The sequence below is a fragment of the Gouania willdenowi genome, chromosome 10 (assembly GCF_900634775.1).
Source record: "Gouania willdenowi chromosome 10, fGouWil2.1, whole genome shotgun sequence".
In the NCBI taxonomy this organism is placed as follows: Eukaryota; Metazoa; Chordata; class Actinopteri; order Blenniiformes; family Gobiesocidae; genus Gouania; species Gouania willdenowi.
In genome coordinates, this window is record NC_041053.1 from 17,707,737 (window position 1) to 17,726,131 (window position 18,395).

Below are 18,395 nucleotides of genomic sequence, written 5' to 3' on the forward strand. Positions count from 1 at the left end.
GAGTGCAGTGCACATGTTTACATGTTTCATGAAACGTAAAGTTAGTTAGTAATAATAATAATGCATCAATTTTATATACTGTAGTGCTTTTTTGGACACTCAAAGTCGCTTTACAGAATTAAGGGATTATTCTTTCACTCCACTCTTAGTAGTGGTAAGCTACTGTTGTAGCCACAGCTGCCCTGGAGCAGACTGACGGAAGCGAGGCTGCCAAAGTGCGCCATCGGCCCCTCCGACCACCACCAACACTCACTATGTGGGTAAAGTGTCTTGCCCAAGGACACAATGACAGATACCACCCCACTATATTTGTTGAAGAGTTAAAGCCTCAGATTTGTTTGTGTTATCGTTGGAATCTGTGCTTTAAATTTTATATTTTATATATATTTAAAGTTTAAATAAATCTGAAATTGTTTATTATGAAACACATTGATTTATTGCTTGTGTTCATTGAAAAATACATGACAAGAGGCCCTTGAAAAAATAATCGCATATTACATCACAATCGCAATATTGAGGAAAATAATCGCAATGAGATTATTTCCAAAATCGTTCAGGCCTAAACTACATCATGGATTTTGACAACATTTTAACCAAAGATAGACCTTATGCCATGGAAGATTCCACTTGATTTTGAAGGGGATGCAGATCAATATACTGATTCTGGATCAGTTTGAAGAATTAAAAAATCCCTTGCTATCCACATTGGTGTAATTTTAAAAATTCACATCTCAGTTCATAATTGACCGATATTTATTGAATTTGACTCAGTTATGTCGGGTTGGTTCCTCACTTGAGTTTAATCCACATGAATCCGGATGCACGGTTGGTTGGTTGGTTAATAATAGGGATAATAGTAGTAATTTATTCCCATTTTAAAGTAATTTAAAGTGTGAATGATTATGTAACCATGAGTGCTCATGTTGTGTGTAATTTAACATTCAGTCTACACGTGTTTCAGAAACTACGCTGGTATTCACGCTGCACACTTGTGGCGGTGGAACCCGCTGAGCGTGTCGGAGCTTGACACACAAGCACACACACACACACACACACACACACACACACACACACACACACATAGAGACAGACGCTGGTGGAGACAGACCTGTGCTGTGCGATGGCGCGGTTGACCCTGCACAGAGCCTCATCCATCTGCACGCCACAAGTGAGTTCACTCGCTCACACAAACACTTTACAGCACGGGTGTCAAACTCATTTTAGTTCAGGGGCCAAAAATGGATTTCAAGTGGGCCACAGATTATAGGTGGGAAAAAACCAGCAATGTGTGTCAAGTATGTAAGACACCGACTCTATATATATGTATAAAAAACAAGGCTGCACAATTATGGCCAAAATGTTAATCACAAATATTTTTAAAATCAATATTGTAATCACGATTATAATCACGTGTTTATCATATTTGGTAAAAAACAGTTTTTATGTTTACTCTTTGTTCAATTATTGTTTTTGTTTGTTTGTATTTTGTTACACGTGTAAGAAATTTGTATGTTCTAAATTGCAAAAAAAAACCAAAAAATCTTTTATTACACTGCTTTTAAACAAACAATATGGGTACAGTTTACATTGAAAATAACAGCTTTAAATAAGAATTATATATATTTTTTTAAATAACAAAAATGAACACAAGAATTTAAATTGTACCAAAGGCTAACTGAATACATTCACTATTACAGAGTGTAGAGCCCGTATTATAAATGTACATATTAACAACGATCAGGTTTATTTAATCATGGCAACCAAAATCATGATCACGATTAAAATTGGATTAATTGTGCAGCCCTAATATCAATGCAATAAGAGACAGATATTACTGCCATGAGGATATTCACTTATGTTTTCTTGATTTTTGTGACCAATTTTTATTCAATTTGGGGACATTTTTGTGAAATCAGTTGAGTAAAATTGCAGGATTTTGGAAGAAATCACGAGTTCTAAAAATAACTGCCAAATTGTGAGCAAAACTGAGCAAATATTTTGGCATTTAGATACATTTGTGTATTTGGAGTGGTTAAGGTATCTACATCTGAATTATTAGGTCATTTACACAATGATTAATGTTTTCTCTGTCATTTTTACTTTCTCCCACGGGTTGAATTGAATACTCCAAAGGGCCGGATTTGGCCCCTGTGCCTTGGGTTTGACACCTATGCTTTTTACAGCGTATGTTCATTTTTTTTAAAGGTTTTTTAAAAATGCTAAATGCAGGATGTTGGTGCTATTCCTCCAAAGGCTGCTAGTGTAATGAATGTGAAGTGTTGTGAATATGTTAGCTAACAGTGCATTATGTTAATACTGCTCAATAGTTGTGATTTCATTCTCACTGCAGATGTTATGTTTTGTCGTCAGTCTCTGTCTATAGTCATAAAAACATCTTGACTTTAGTTCAACGCTCGTTTTCTTCTCTGTTCTTTCTCACATGCTTTACTCAGCCATAGTCGCTGTGCATTCCTAACTCGTCTTCTCTCCTTCTCTTCTCCATCTGAACATCACTGCACCTCCCCTGGCTCCAACCCACTTCTCCTCTTTAACTATTTTTGTTTTTTTGTTTTTTTACTTGACTCTGTCTGGACTTGTCAGTTGCGTAACAGGTAATTTTAGTGTCTCAAGTTTCTTTCTCTGTGACGCCCTGTAATGTTGCCTCTTCTCCTTTTATTGCTCTCTGCTTGTTTGTTCTCCAGCTAGTCTTTTATTTGCTGGTTTCTTTAATTTCCCTGTGTTTTTCACACCCTTAAGCTTCCAATTCCCTTTGCTGACGCAACACTATTTGTGTCTCTGCACATTTCTTGTTAGACCACATTTTTTCACCTGATTCACCTCTCCTTGTGTAGTTTTCACCAATTTCTAGAAATCGGGACTTCTACTGCAGTAGTTTAGAAACTTAGTCATCACATGTGTATCAGTCACCCATGTCTTTGCCTTATTCCAATGATTAAACTTCAAACTAATTTGTTAAACTCTAAAGGGGAAATCAACTTGAAAAATGTGCAAATAAACAAATAGGGGTGTCCTGATCCGATATTAGCCAGAAGACGAATATTGGATTTTATCGGACTGCATTTAAAGTCTCCAATATATATTATATTTATTCAATTGTAGAATACTGCAGATATTAAGTTGAAATGTATGTAACCAAGTGGTTAATAATAAATTGGTCAGTTTTTCTCATACCTACTGTTGCTGACTATTGTTCTCTGAGTAGCTTCACTTGATCAAGCCTTTTCTAACATTCCACACTACAAAATAATCAATAAAAGTATGTATGATCCGTGCTAATATCGAATCGGATCAATATCGGTATCGACCAATACGCAAGGCTGCAATATCGGTATTGTATCGGAAGTGAAAAAGTTGTCTTGGGACATTCTTATAAACAAAAACACAGTCACAAATACACAAAATGATGAGGTACCGGTACTTGTTTATGGGTTTGGAAAACATATTGATTTACAATATATCTTGATTTGTGCAGCAATACTTCCCCCCAGAATAGATTTTTTTTTTTACATTTTATTGATTTATTACATGTAGTGTTGTGCTTTTTCATGTGCAAATGTCAGACCGACCGACTCACTTTTTGGAACTATGACCTATATATTGTTTCTAGAAGTGTAGGATTCAACTTTTGCTTTTTTTGTAGTTAAAATCATAATAATTATTGCTGTCGAATCGCAATAACAAATAAGTCATAACTGAAATATGAATAGAATCGGGACAAAGGCATTTTATTTCGTCCCTTGTTTACACCAGCTGCTCTGTTTGATCAGCCAGCAGCTGCAAATTCACTGTTTGATTTTTCTTTTTTTTTTTCTTTGAACACATTTTTGACATTTTTCTCTGCTGACAAGGAAAAACCAACCAGTGTTAAAGGTGATTTGACCCCATCCTAAAGATATGATACGTGTTTTCAAAGCTGTGAAGCTGGAATTTTCACAAATATGTCAGACAAAAATCATGTTTCAGAAGTAAGCTTTACGTCAACACTAAATCCGTGACAAAACCCCAACAGACAAAACCCCATGCCCTGGTTAGAAAAGTGGGAAAATAATACAATCAAACTTTTATTCATCAAATACAAAATCCTTACCCTAATTGTAATACAATATTTGTTATAATATATTGTTGTTATTTTGGTGATTTTTCTAATAAGGGGTTGGGATCTTTTCCTGTCACCGTCAAAGCAGCAAACCATGAACCAACGCAACTTTTTACAGCATTAATGATCAAAGACTTAGTGTTACTGTGGAAAAGGCTTTGATTTGGGAAAAGGGATTTAGAGTTACACAAATTAATTATCACCCCATTTTGTTGTTTTTGGTCTAATATGGACAAAATCCTAGTTTGGCAACAGGATGAAAGGAGACTTTAATTCAACCAACTGTTTAACAAGTAATTATTCATCTATTGACATTTCGATATATATATATATATATTCTAATTTTGTCTGGCTATTAACATAATGTTACAAAAAGCAAAAAAATAAACAAAACAACAGCACAAAAATACAAAATATTACTCACAAAACGTAAACAAAAATACCACAACAATATGCAAAACAACAACGAAAATATGCAAAATGATTAAATTCCAGATAAATATACAAAACAAATTCCAACACCCCCCAAGAAAATGGCAGAAAAATATACAAAATGACAACAAAAATGCATACAATGAGAGAAAGATACAAGAATGACTGCAAAAGCTCAAAACAACAGAAAAACTGACAAAACACTTTATTTTCTGTATTAATCCTCAGATTGGTCATTCTTCTGAAAGCTGACATGAATTATGATAATGTGGCATGTGTCACATATTGTCACATTTTCATGAGCACGTTTTGTGCTCAATTACAAATGGAGGTTTAGAGAATCTTTGCTGGAAGATAAGGAAAACCCATAATAAAGTTACCTCATTCTACAAGGCCGCACAAAAACAACACAAGTTGACAAAAATGGAAATCCTAACTTTCACTTTCTCACATTTGAACTTTGAAAATCAGACATATGACTGAGGCAAGTTCAAATTCAAAATTAAATTTAAAAAACACGTTTGCATTTTAGAGGAACGTTTGTACCGTACTTAGGGGCGGATTCACTAAAGGTTTAGGGGTAATAAAACATGCAAACCTCACTCCATGCGCTAATAAGGCGTACAAACCCCAGGGAATCAGGAATGCGCCTCTTCTTTTGCTGCATTAACTCAGACCAATAGCAGATCAATTGGACGGTTTCTGTCCAAATCTGCCTATTTTCCATGGACTGATCAGAACAAAGTTACAGGACCTGATGGAAAAAAAACATTTTTATTTATTTAGTTTTCTACATTATTAAATATTTGTGCAGCAGATGGAGAAGTCCGTCTCCCTCCAGTTAACTTCCTCAAATGTCATTTTGTGCTTCTGTGCACTCACGTCTCCACATTAAAAGAGCAAAACGCTCATTTAAATAGGGCGGTCTCCACCACTTCTGCACGTGCACTAATTATTGCAGTTGAGGAAACTGCGTCGTCAAAGTATTTAGGGACGCAACTGGTTTACCACCCTTTATTTCAGATCTTAGTGAATCCGCCCCTCAGTGTGTCACACCCACAAACACAATGGAGGTATGGATTCTGTCTTTAATGAGCTGCTTTTGTGATTTATCTTTAGGATGAAACGCTGCACAGAGGATTACTTCAGAAAAGGTAGTTGCACATTGTGTCAGTGGTGTATTGTGGTTTAAGTGTCCTTAAATAATGAAAGGCACAGCAGGGTTGAACTCTGGGATATCCACCACTCTGCAGGGAGAGTTTTGCCCTCGTCAAAGGGGCAGTGCATCTGCTTGCGGAAGGCAACAATGTGCATCTGGATAAGGAAGTGTCTTCCACTGTAACCTCACCGGTGAAGCATTCCTCAGACATCAGGCACCGACATGTCCATGCTATGGTGGAACTACTCAGACCTGAGGACACCATCAAGCTGGTGAGGCCTCAGTACCATGCTCACTGTGTGTTTGTGTGTGTGTAAAAGGTCACAGCAGGGTCAGTGTAACAGGGATATTCGTACAGTGACAGTTCACTAATCCCTCTGCTCACTGGCCATCGCTACAGTAGTTATAACTTCAACACATGGATGTGCCATTACAATATATCGTCACATATACTGAGGTAGAACAATGAGTTTTATTTACGGGTAGATATACATTTAAATTGTTTTTTCAGTTAAAGGGATACTCAAGCTAAATAATTACTCTTAGACGTTTACAGTTAGGCAGCCCAACTGAAAGATTATATTATATTAAACTTTACTAGTAGGAATAAGGGGTCATTTAGAAGCTGCGTATGCAATAAAAAGCACTTTAAATGAGGTGGACATATTTGAGGCATCCAATGGTTTTGTTCACCAGTTTAAGTTTTAAAAACCTGCATACCTAGTACAGCATGTTTATTTTAATGCTTAGACTCAGAGATTCATTAAAATACCCCCAGAAACACGATGTGAGAGTTACATGTAGCAAGGTTAATTACAATTACGTCTTCAATTATCCATGTCCGAATCTTATGATAACAGGGCAGTGAAGTCTTCAGTCAACTGTAAAATACACTTAAAAAATTATATCTATCATCCAGTTATTTTCTAATCTTTTGGTTACCTTGTTAGGCTTCCTAATCAAAATATTGTTTGTTTTATTATTTTTGGTGTGAGGTTCTGAGCCTTTGTTCTGTCAGTATACCTCTAGATTTATTTATTTAATGGTAAAATGATCTTCAAGAGAACTGACAGGTAGTAAATAAATGATAAAACATATTTTAATAATTATTAACTACGTATGTGTAAGCCATAGAACTGTAACGTGGTTCTCCAGTTTTGCCGTTAATGAAATTGTAAATGACAGTTTTTAGAGAATTTCCATACCAATTACAATTACAAGTCAATTATCTGAACTTAATTATCATTACGCCTGCAACAGATTTTTTAAAATTATGATTACAATTATAATTGTGTCATGAAATTGAAATGAATGACCAATTACATGATAATTGGGGGACGGAGCCGCCCCTGCCTTCTGTAACTCACTCTGAACTCATCAAGAACGCTGACTCATTATAGAACTTTAAAACACTTCTTAAAACCCACCTGTTCAAATTTTCCTTACTTTTTGAGCCTACCCACTAGGCCATTCTTACACTTTCTTACACTATTCTGTAAAGCGGCTTTGAGTCCCAAAAAAGCCCTATATAAAATTAATGCATTATTATTATTGGAATGAATTACCAATTACGTTATTAAAATCATTATAATGAACCCCAACCCTGATATGTAGTATTACTTTCATTGTTGAAGAAAAATAGCCTTTAAGACCCAATTGATCGCTTTTTCCAGTATTAGATTTTATAAAAGAAAAAACATCTCACTTCCTGATTTAATTTCCTAATTGTATTTTGCACACAACCAAACAAATGGTTTCATCTTCACGGTGAAGTGCAGAGTATTTCCTGTGACATCAGCTGATTTCCTTTGTGCAGGCGGTGCAGCTGGAGTCAGTCAGACCGGTCAGAGTCCGCTATCTGATCGTCGTGTCCACCCTGAGCAACAAAGACGAGAGCATCCTGCTGGGCATGGATTTCCCCAGTTCAGACAGGTGACACTAGCGCACAATCCTGTAGAAATTTCAACTTTGACCAACGTAGCTTCTTACCCGCTGTCCTTTCTGCAGCGAGGTGTGCACCATCGGTCTGGTTCTGCCCGTATGGAGCGACACACAGGTGTACCTTGATGGCGATGGGTGAGAGCTTTATTAAAGTTTCATATGAGAGCACTGTGGGTAGATCTAAATATGGACTGGGGAGACTGGGAGGCTGCAGCACACATGGTTGCGTCTGATGTCTGGGATGCTATCCAGAGCTAATAGGAATGACTAATGCTTGTATTTCTGGGATTGAGTCATTGTAAGTGAATTACAGCCACGTTTCCCAGTGGGAGTTTTACATAAGCACCAAGAGTTTTTATCGTTCCACGATTTATTTTGCTCATTTTTTTGTTTGTTGTTAATTTAGCTGCTCAGAGTGGAAACGTGTGCTGAGTTTTTACTGCAGTGGCCGTACAATGATTAGTTTGAGTCGTACTAAAGCAGCTCAGAGAGAGAGGGAGAGATACAATGTTGGCCAGTCCTCGAATATCCAAAAGAGAACAGTTACCTCATGTTAGTTAATTCATGAGTCACATACAGTTTGATTTCAGGGAGGCTAGAGCTTTTAAATAAAGGATAAGGAACATCAATTTTAAATTCAATAATGCATTTTACTATGATTTAGCCACAGGTTTTTGTTAATGTAGATTTATATACTCTATGATGTTAGATTTTCTACTCTTGTTGGCAAAAAAACAATTACCAGGACAATCATATTTGTTCACACTGATACAAAAGTAAAACACTAACAATACTTTGTTTGGGAGGATATTATAGTTCTATGATCCGTGAGTAAATACTTTATGTTCCCTTGAGCAGCACTGATTTATGTGAGCATTTTAGGACAAATTGTACCCTGTGGGAAACTGGTTTGGGACCACAGGCTGAATGTTTGACATTCCTGAGCTCAGCTTCACATTCAGTGTGAGCTGCTGTCTTTGAATGAGCTGCGTGTCAAACAGGAAGCTGTGATTTATGCTCATCTCGCACTCGTCACACTCATCACTAAGATTCACACCTCTGACTCTGATTGTGTGATATTCTCCCACCATCCATGTCCTCACACTTTCATTTTACAAATGAACACCTTGCACTGAGTAGTTTCCCTATCAAGATTGTGGGGACATGTTAACACGTATGAGCACTTTTTTATATCTGTATCTTAACTCTTAGTTTCTTTTTTGCAGTGGTTTCAGTGTGACTTCAGCAGAGGAGACTAGGATTTTTAAGCCTGTTTCTATGCAGACGATGTGGTGAGTTTTAGTCCCTCTTCTCTCTGTCATAACATGGCAACGAAGCGCACTTGATGAAATTGTTCTCACCTCTCTGCCCTACTGTTAGGTCGGTGCTGCAGGCTTTGCACGGATGCTGTGAGCGTGCAGTGAAGGCGGCCGTGATCCCCGGCTCCGGACTGGAGTGGGCTCTGTATTACCACCAGCACATCGAGTCAGATCGTTTCTGTCTGAACGAATGGGAGGTCATGAATGACCTGGAGTCGGTGCGCAAGGACAGTGATGGACAAAAGTAAGCGCTTCACGTTACAGTTAGTGTAACAATACCTTTCTACCAATGCTTGAATTCCCTTGCATGTGGTTGCCATGGTGATAGCCAATTGTAATATGAAGAGTAATCACATCATGGAATGTATGGAAACCTTAAAATGTAAACGATCGATAACTAAGTTGTTTATATTACTGGTAATTTATAATAAGGCACTAATGAATGACTATTTAGTGCTGCCTGAAGAACCAACAATAAACACACACCTTAACGAGCACTCAGAGAACACAAACCCTCCCCAAGCGCCAAATATCCTCTTTACCACGTATGGGCGGTTATCTGGATCAGTGATCCTGATCATTCACACTTTAGAGCATGGGTCACCAACCTTTCTGAAACTGTGAGCTACTTCATACGTACTGAATAATCCAAAGGGCTACCAGTTTGAAAAGCACTTTTTAAATTCTAAATATTCACGGAGGGTAAGATACTCAAAGGCTAGCAGTAACTTAGAAACGTAGGAAATGTTTTAACATGAAACACATTATTTCATTTCATTAATAATGATCATCTTCCTATTTTACTAGCGACTAACAACTTTTAACCAATTGTATTACATGCAACATTTCTAAAATGTTAAATTTGTCATATTACTAAAATCCAATTTTTTATTTAAAAAAAATATACTATATCTTATATATATATATATATATATATATAAGATACAGTATTTTATATATATATAAAATTCCACTGACCATACACCAAATCTGCAGGACTTAAAAACATTTATCACAGTGTTTAGTAAAAATAAACATTTAAAGATGTTAATATATCCGGTGCAGCAGTATTTAACTTTACTAAGCACTGACTGTAATCTGTATTTATCTTTGAGTTTGAATCCTGGAAAGTAAATCAGATTTTAGATGGAGGTTATTGGGGACAAGCTCCTGAGGGCTCCTCACATGGTGCATGTTGGTGACCACTGCTTTAATGGCTTGGAAGAATTTTCTATCCCTATTAATAATTACTCAGTAGGTCCAAATGTATAGGCATCCCCATTTTTTTCTAAGAATTTATATAATTCAGATCCAATCCGGATCAAATTCGATGTGGGAAATTGAGGAATCAACCCGACGTATTTTTATTGGAACTGATCCAGAATCAGTATATTGCTCTACTTCAAAATTTAATGGAATCTTCCATGGCATAAGTTCTATTTTTGGTTAAAATTTTGTCAAAATGTTTCCATAATCCTTCTAACAGAAAAACAAACAAATGAATCAACACTGGTGAAAATATTACCACCTTGGTGAAGAACAAATATTTCTAAATACTCTAAAACAGAAAGCTGGAATAAACCAGCCAATATGCAATCACAATAGCAATAAAAACATAAAGTAAAAAAAAAGATGTACCACAAAAAAACAATATAACGAATAACATTTTTTAATAAACCAAATGCAACAATTGCCCACAAACAACAATCTCAATCAAAATGAAGTTCATTAAACAAACACACTACATACACACCAATTTCTGCTGTTAAAACAACAGGAATATGAGGAACAAGCTAAATAACAACTTTTACGAGATTTTCTGTTTGTCTCATTGAAAGTGACCAAGACAGAGTTTCCAACGAGACCCTGATCAAAGAACACCTGAGGGACATCATGCGGACTGAAGACCTGGACAACCTCACGTCTAAAATGGTGAGTTTTTAATGAAAGGCCATTCATATATAAAGCATGACTGAGTGAGGATCATGTTTGACTCGTGTGGTTTGCCTCTGTAGGTGCACAGTGCCCTGAGGACCAGGATTGGATTTGACATGAGGCCCTACAAGGAATACATTGACAATGAAATCCTGGTTACCATGGCGCAGATGGACAAACCCTCAAAGATATTTGACTACCTTTTTCTGGTAAGCTTTACAGATGGTTTGAAGCCTTGTTATTACTTCAGTACATTCAACAGTAAGTAAACTGACACGTGTGATTTGTCCAGGAAGTGCCCCAGTGCCAGTTCACTTCCCCTTAGTGACAGATCTGTGCTGACAGCGCTCTGGCAGCTCCTTCCTTTTCTCCTCCATTTGAAACTTTTTATCTTGTTTCAGGGCTCAGAGTGGAATGCAGCAAACTTGGAAGAGCTGCAGAAAAACAAGTTGGTGCTTTTTCAGGCAACACTTCCCTCTTCTCTGTGCATTGTCATAGTCACTGACCAGCTGCGCCGTTTGTCTTCCAGTGTGGGCTACATTCTGAATGTGACGAGGGAGATCGACAACTTTTTCCCAGAATCCTTCACTTACATGAACATCAGAGTGTATGATGTGGAGGCCACCGACCTGCTGCCTCATTGGACCGACACGTACAAATTCATCAACACTGCCAGGTGAAACATCAAGTACTTCAGGACATGATCTAGACAGGCTGATGGGTTTCATCTGTAGTAGAACAGGACACCAGTTCATTACCCATCACAGAGTCATTCCAACAGTCACATCAGAGACATTTATGTTTTGATTGGTAACCAGTGTGAGGATGGCTGTGAATGTTTAAAAAGTCTGTGTACGTGTGACTGTGTAGCTTACTGCTCAGTCTGGGTGACAAATTAAATCTTGTGACACTCAGAGGTGGTGTTTGCTGACCTCTTGTGTTGAAATGTAAACTAGTTCTCACCGTCCCATCTCCTACAGCATCAGATCAATAACATATTTATAAAATATAAAATGTTCTCATCTTTGTTTTGAACATGTATATGATTTAATTTACGCCTACACATATCAAGTGTGTCCTTATCTAATGTATGAAGGCAAGTGACAGAGAGAAGTAACTAATAATTAATAGAATGTCAGAGGAAGGCCAGTTTGAAAACTCTAGTGCACATGTGTCAAACTCACAGCATCTGATTCGGCCTGCAGGAAAAGGTGAAAATGACAGAGAAAACTGTGTCAATTACCAAATAATTCAGTTCTAAATTTCTTGTGAAAGATCATTTGCCTTATCTAATGTATGAAGGCAAGTGACAGAGAGAAGTAACTAATAATTAATAGAATGTCAGAGGAAGGCCAGTTTGAAAACTCTAGTGCACATGTGTCAAACTCACAGCATCTGATTCGGCCTGCAGGAAAAGGTGAAAATGACAGAGAAAACTGTGTCAATTACCAAATAATTCAGTTCTAAATTTCTTGTTGAAAGAACTCTAATTTTTTCCAAACCTGCATATTTCTCAAATTGTTCGACAAAATCTCCCCAAATTAAATAAAATTGGTAAATAAATAAAATAAAGATCTAAAATCAAAGGACATTTAAGTATCTGTCACTTATTGCTAAGATATTGTTGATGCCTTTTATACTTTGTCTAATTTATAACTGGAAGTACAAACTTCACTTGGACACATTAATGTTGAAAGTGTTCATTTTCCTGTCTACAATCGACCCACTTGTGATCGAACTGGTCCGTATTTGGCCCTTGAACTAAAATGAGTTTGACGCCCCTGCTCTAGTGCGTGTGAATATCCCAATCTCCACAACTGTGTTGCATGTTAAATAAATTAGTAAGAACCCCCTGAACCCGTTCTCATCTATAATCCTCTTAATGTGTTTTGTCACAGAAAGAGTGGGCAGGCCGTGTTGGTGCACTGTAAGATGGGCGTGTCTCGCTCTGGGTCCACGGTGATCGCGTACGCCATGAAACAGCAGCGCTGGCCGCTAGACGTGGCGCTGGCTTACGTCAGGGATCGGAGATCCATTGTAAACCCCAACGAGGGCTTCATGAAGCAGCTGCAGACCTACAACGGCATCCTCACGGCGAGGCGCGTGTGATTCACTTATGAGTAACGTACCACGTGACGATGCAGGTTTGTGTTACTTTCTCTTGCTGTTCATCCAATCAGTCAGCAGCGTCACAGCACACTGTGGAGGAGGAAGTCAAGAGAGCAGCGACAGAAGTCTGTCCACATCCAGGACGGCAAAGAGGAGGGAAGGGAAGATGAGGAGGATGAAGGGCTTGATGATGATGATGAGGAGGAGGAGGAAGACGAAGACACAGAAAGCACGGATGAACAAGATGACTCGGCAGAAGAAAAGGTTGACTCAGCAGAAGAGCATGAGGTAGGTAGCCTGTGAGCGTGAGCTGTTATGATGGGATGACCTGCATGTTGTTCACTGGGTTTGTCTCATTGACTGTAGCAGGTGTTTGAAGAACCAGGAACCACCAAACCCTCTGTGGGTCCAGTTATCACCATCAATGAATCAGAGAGGGTGAGCGCACACACGCACACACACATGCTAAGGCCTTGGTTCCCAAAGTGGGGTACGCAAAATTAAAAACAGCGTGACATTGTAAACTTGAATGTAAATCAACCAGCAGTTAGAAGCCTCCATGCATTGCCACAAATGACACATTGGCCTCTATAAGACTGCCCTCTAGTGGCAAGCAAATTAATTACATGGCCAGTCACCCTGCTCCTTCATCAGCTGGGTTTCCATTACAGATTTTTGCCAAATAAAAGTGATATTTCTAAATGTTGACAAAGTATAATTGCGCATTGAGCGTGTTTCCATTGAAGGTTGTTTTGGGGAGGAGCCTCATAACTTCCATGAAATCTGATCCTGCGAGATTTCGTCGCAGGATGACGGACGCTCAGAACCTCCTTATAACACTCTGTATTTCTTTGTTGTTTCACGTCTAATGTGGCAGTAATAATTGTTTAAGCATTAGGCTAAGAAATGTCCTGGTCTCCTCTTCTGTATACACGTACCGCTTCATGTTTACTCAGAGAGAAGAGGTCATGTGACCAGGTACGTCACGTTCTGCTTTTGCTGAAACGTCTGAAATTCCTCCTCATGAAAGCTTAAAATATTGCGATATTTGAGTGTTTTTTTTTTTATTTGGGTGTTTTCATGACCAGTTTTTATTGTGCTATTTAGATTTTGCACATTTCCAAGGGGAATGGAAATGAGGCTAGTGACTTACATGAATCTCATTGATTGGTTTACACTGATGTGACTGTCGCTCGTTCCATCGTGCATGCCTAGGTGGTGAAAATGAATAAGATAAATGTCCTTCCTCATGGAGTGCTACCACTGGTCAGCCCACAGGTGAGGCATCACCTGCCAGCGACAGTAACACACAAAGTTCAAGGTGTACAGTGGACTGGGATGCTAGCATGTTGTGTGGATAGCTAAGCTACTAGCATGGCCATAGCCGCAGCAGACAGGAATCAGACGTAGACCCCCCTCATGCAGCCTCAGACACAGAAACTATCTCGTCAAAAAAAGCACAAATATGAAATTCAGCCACAAATGTTTGGTTAATTTATTTTTCCAAAATAGAGAGATTGGTTTCTCACTGAAAATGCCAGTAGGCTAATGAATTATATAAAGCAAATAAAGTGATAATTCAGATAATTACAGATTACCAGTATTATCCTTTTTTTTACATTATATATCATTCCTCAACAGACTAGATAAAATTCAGGGGGAAATTTCCCTGTATGGCTACATTGTATCTGACATTACATGATTATTATTTTAGGTGTGCAGGAGTAGGGGGTACTTGGCTTCAGGTTAAATGTCTTAACGGGACTGTTAAACATTTGAGAACCACTGTTCTAAGGTGATGTTTCTTTTCTCATGTGTTCTTTAGAAGGTGGCGTCGAGCATCAATCGCAGTGGGAGGATGAACCTCTTCTCGCTGATGCAGTCGATCAGTGAACTAGATGACGACAGCAAAGGCTGTGAGCAGGTAAATGCAGCTGACGCCGCTCTCACTATTACACTATTATACACTGTGTTATTCACGCTCCATCCAAGTCATTGGATTAGCTCCAGAATAATGCTTAGTCAGCAGGGTTTCAACGACTGAGCAACTGCACTCAAGCCCAACATCACAAAGTGCAGCGCAAAGAGTTCCATGCACTGGTGTAAAATATGCCACCATAAGAGCATATTAGTGGAGACAATTTCATTCACCCAAATTTGTAAAAAACATTCCTCTTTACTCACGAACCTCTGGAAAATGAGGAAATTAGTTGAGTATTGTGTAAGGCAAATACAATTATTTGTCTCTTTAGTATTGAACAATTCACAGACATTCAACGGGGCTTAAAAATTAAGTTTAAAAAAAAGTTCAAATTCTTGATTTAACAAAATCAAAAGTTCCCCAACTCATGGGCTGGGACCTTAAAGGTCTGCAATGGGCATTAAATAATAAATACATAATCATTTTGAATTAATTTAAAGGGGGCAACTATTTTCATGCCTAAGTTTGTCAGGATTGTTTTTTTTAGTGTTTATCCTCCAACGTGTTAACCAGGTTTATTTGGTCTTGTTTTATGTGTTTGGATGAAATAACAGCTATTTAAAGTCTCTTCATTACCATTGGTACCTGCTAACAACTAGAAGTTTTGAGATGTTTTCTACAGGGTTGTGGTCGATTACATTTTTTTATTACAATTACGTCTTCAATTATCAATGTTCAATTACGACTCAATTACAATTAAGGTGACTGGCATTTTATATAAATACAATTAAATCACAATTATTTTGTATCCTCAGAAAGTCAAATACAATTATTTTCTGAATTACTAAAGCTCAATTACAATTAATCATAATTACTGAGCCTGAAATAAATAACCTAATAAAAGTTAACCTTCCTTTTGTGTTAGCTTTCTGTTAGCATCTCTTATGATAACAGGTCTTAAATCAGCTATAAAGTACACTAATAACAAATATCTATCATCTAATTTATTTTCTATCTATTGGTTACCTTGTTAGGCTTCCTAATCAATGAATATATAGATTTTGATATTAATGGTGTGGGCATCCGAGCCTTTTTTGTGTCACTTTTAGGGCTGAACGATTTTGGAAAATAATCAAATTGCGATTTTTTTTCCTCAATATTGCAATTGTGATTGAATATGCGATTAAGGGCCTCTTGTCACGTGTTTTTCAAAGAACACAAGCAATAAATCAATCTGTTTCATAATAAACAATTGCAGATGTATTTAAACTTTAAATATATATAAATTTTAAAGCACAGATTACAACAATAAAGCAAACAAATCTGTCTTTACCACTTCAACATATCTAACTAACTTCACGTTTCATGACTTCTTAAACACTCTCTGACCTTAACAGGACAAGAAAAAAATGACAGCCTTTGCGATTAGAAAATTGTGTTTTATGATATTGCGATAATATCGCAAATGTAATTAATCGTTCAGCCTGAGTCACTATACCCTTCAATTTCCATTTTTTAAAATGATCCTCAGGAGAGTGACAGTTGCGGAGAAAGTTATATAAAACATGTTTTATTATTTGTTAACTACATATTGTATAGTTGTAGAACCTGTAGCAGACTGTAGTTCCTCAGTTGTGCTTTTAATTAAATTGTAATTGACAGGTTTATAAAATGTTCTTGCCAATTACAATTAAAAAAGTCAGTTATCTGAACTCAATTAAGATTACAACAGCAACAGATTTTCCAATTATAAATTGTCATAATTGTAATTAAATATCAGTTACAATTAGAATTGACCCCAACCCTGGTTTTATATATTCTGGATTATGTGGGTACTCTTTCATTTCATATGTGAAATCTGAAATAGTCGTGCTAATTGTGTGTTAAAGCTGCCGGGCAGTCCCCAGACGCTCTCCAAGGGCACGTAGGAGGAGCCTGGGGCGCCGCAAGCCCTCACTCACCAGGCGGCGTAGTGTGGACGTATCCCCTGAACCCTCGCAGCCTCAAACAGAAGAGCCAAACGAGCTGTGAGACGCCGGAAGTCCAGGAGGAGCCAGAAATGAGCTCGGAGAACATGCCAAGGGGTTTTTATATACCGACATAGAAGTTTGTGTCGCTCAGGTTCGTCTTATTCACATCATTGATGTTTGAGTTGAATGAGCAGCTGATCCTCTACCAACACTCCCACTGATATCTATGCAAAAGTCCTGCTGTCGTCCTTTTCCCTCCGTCATCACTGATCAGGGGCAGGGCCAGCTTTATGGCACAGCTATCATCACCACACTGTATTTCTATGTGCAATGAAACATGGTGAATTAGTGAATTATTGTTGCATCTGTGTGATCCTCTGTATTAAAAGCAGGAGTGCCTTTATTCTGAGAATGAAAACATGTTGATTTGAATGTTTGTTTTTCCCATGAGTGGTGAACACATGCATCGCTCACTAATTCTTGCTATTCTGCATGTTTGAATAATGTATTTTCACAGTATATATATATATATATATATATCTTTTGATGTGTGTGTGTTAATGCATCATTACTGAGGAGAGAGATTGGACAACAGATTTTGGACCCTCGTGACGAGAAGTTAACTTGCTTTTGAGATGAAGTCAAATTTCTAGAATGAAAAGTTCAGTATTTCATTCTTGTTCATGTTTGTAACTTAAAGCTGAAAAAAGTTTCATCTAATTTTATTCCTGTGACCTGTTTCAGAAAGCTGGATGACTAAAACATAGTTTAACCTTGAGGACCTGATCAGTATCTTCAATATTTAAATCTACAGTAGGTAATGAAGCCGTGTGGAATTTATTTGTTGTTATAATTCATTATATCATTTTTGTTTATATTTTGTTTTTTAAATTGAATTAGGATTTAAGAATAACCCAATAACACATATCCCTGAGCCATGTATTGATATGAGGAAATCCATTGCTGCTGTCGATGCTAATCAAATGTTGGGATTAAGCTCCTCCCCCTCTGGTTGACCTGCTGTAATGGAGTAGGTAAGGGTGGGACACACCTTGTTTGAATGTCCTCCTATGCGTCAGCTTTAGACGCTCCTCTGAACGTGACACTGCGTTACTGTTCTGTGAGTTTAACCATCAGGGTAATTTTCCCTCTAATGTGTGTAAAAGTCACTGAATGACATGGTAAATATGCAGTTCCTACCTTCTCTGGATGCTGATGTGAAATGATCCTTCTCATGCTGGATTTTGTTTTGTTTTTTTAATCCAGTAAATGTAAAATTAGAGCCAACAGCATTTGACTTGCATGCTAACTGTTTGTTTCCTGTTAGCAGGAAATGCACTTTATAACCCCACCATGCACATTCCTCCCCCTGCCTGAGCCAACTGTGCTGTACTATGAATAAAGTTATTATTTGCTTCCAAAGGTGTACACCTCACCCCTGTGAAAAAATAAACCCTCATAGCTCAGACTATACTGCTTTGTTTGTCCCTGA

The 18,395-nt window shown here is 37.6% G+C and overlaps 1 protein-coding gene across 1 annotated transcript in view; it reads left to right on the forward strand.

Moving 5' to 3' along the window:
* LOC114470581 (protein phosphatase Slingshot homolog 3) overlaps positions 1 to 18,376 on the forward strand; it is a 21,730-nt gene extending 3,354 nt beyond the window's left edge. Inside the window, 17 exon segments of the mRNA XM_028458833.1 lie at positions 962 to 1,168; positions 5,669 to 5,703; positions 5,803 to 5,980; positions 7,525 to 7,640; positions 7,716 to 7,784; positions 8,876 to 8,941; positions 9,030 to 9,212; positions 10,807 to 10,900; positions 10,984 to 11,112; positions 11,305 to 11,351; positions 11,433 to 11,579; positions 12,802 to 13,002; positions 13,084 to 13,300; positions 13,379 to 13,450; positions 14,838 to 14,936; positions 16,823 to 16,834; positions 16,836 to 18,376. Of these exon segments, the coding sequence (XP_028314634.1) occupies positions 1,121 to 1,168; positions 5,669 to 5,703; positions 5,803 to 5,980; positions 7,525 to 7,640; positions 7,716 to 7,784; positions 8,876 to 8,941; positions 9,030 to 9,212; positions 10,807 to 10,900; positions 10,984 to 11,112; positions 11,305 to 11,351; positions 11,433 to 11,579; positions 12,802 to 13,002; positions 13,084 to 13,300; positions 13,379 to 13,450; positions 14,838 to 14,936; positions 16,823 to 16,834; positions 16,836 to 16,964 (1,842 nt within the window). The 5' untranslated portion in view covers positions 962 to 1,120 and the 3' untranslated portion in view covers positions 16,965 to 18,376.
* Positions 18,377 to 18,395: the final 19 nt, after the last annotated feature.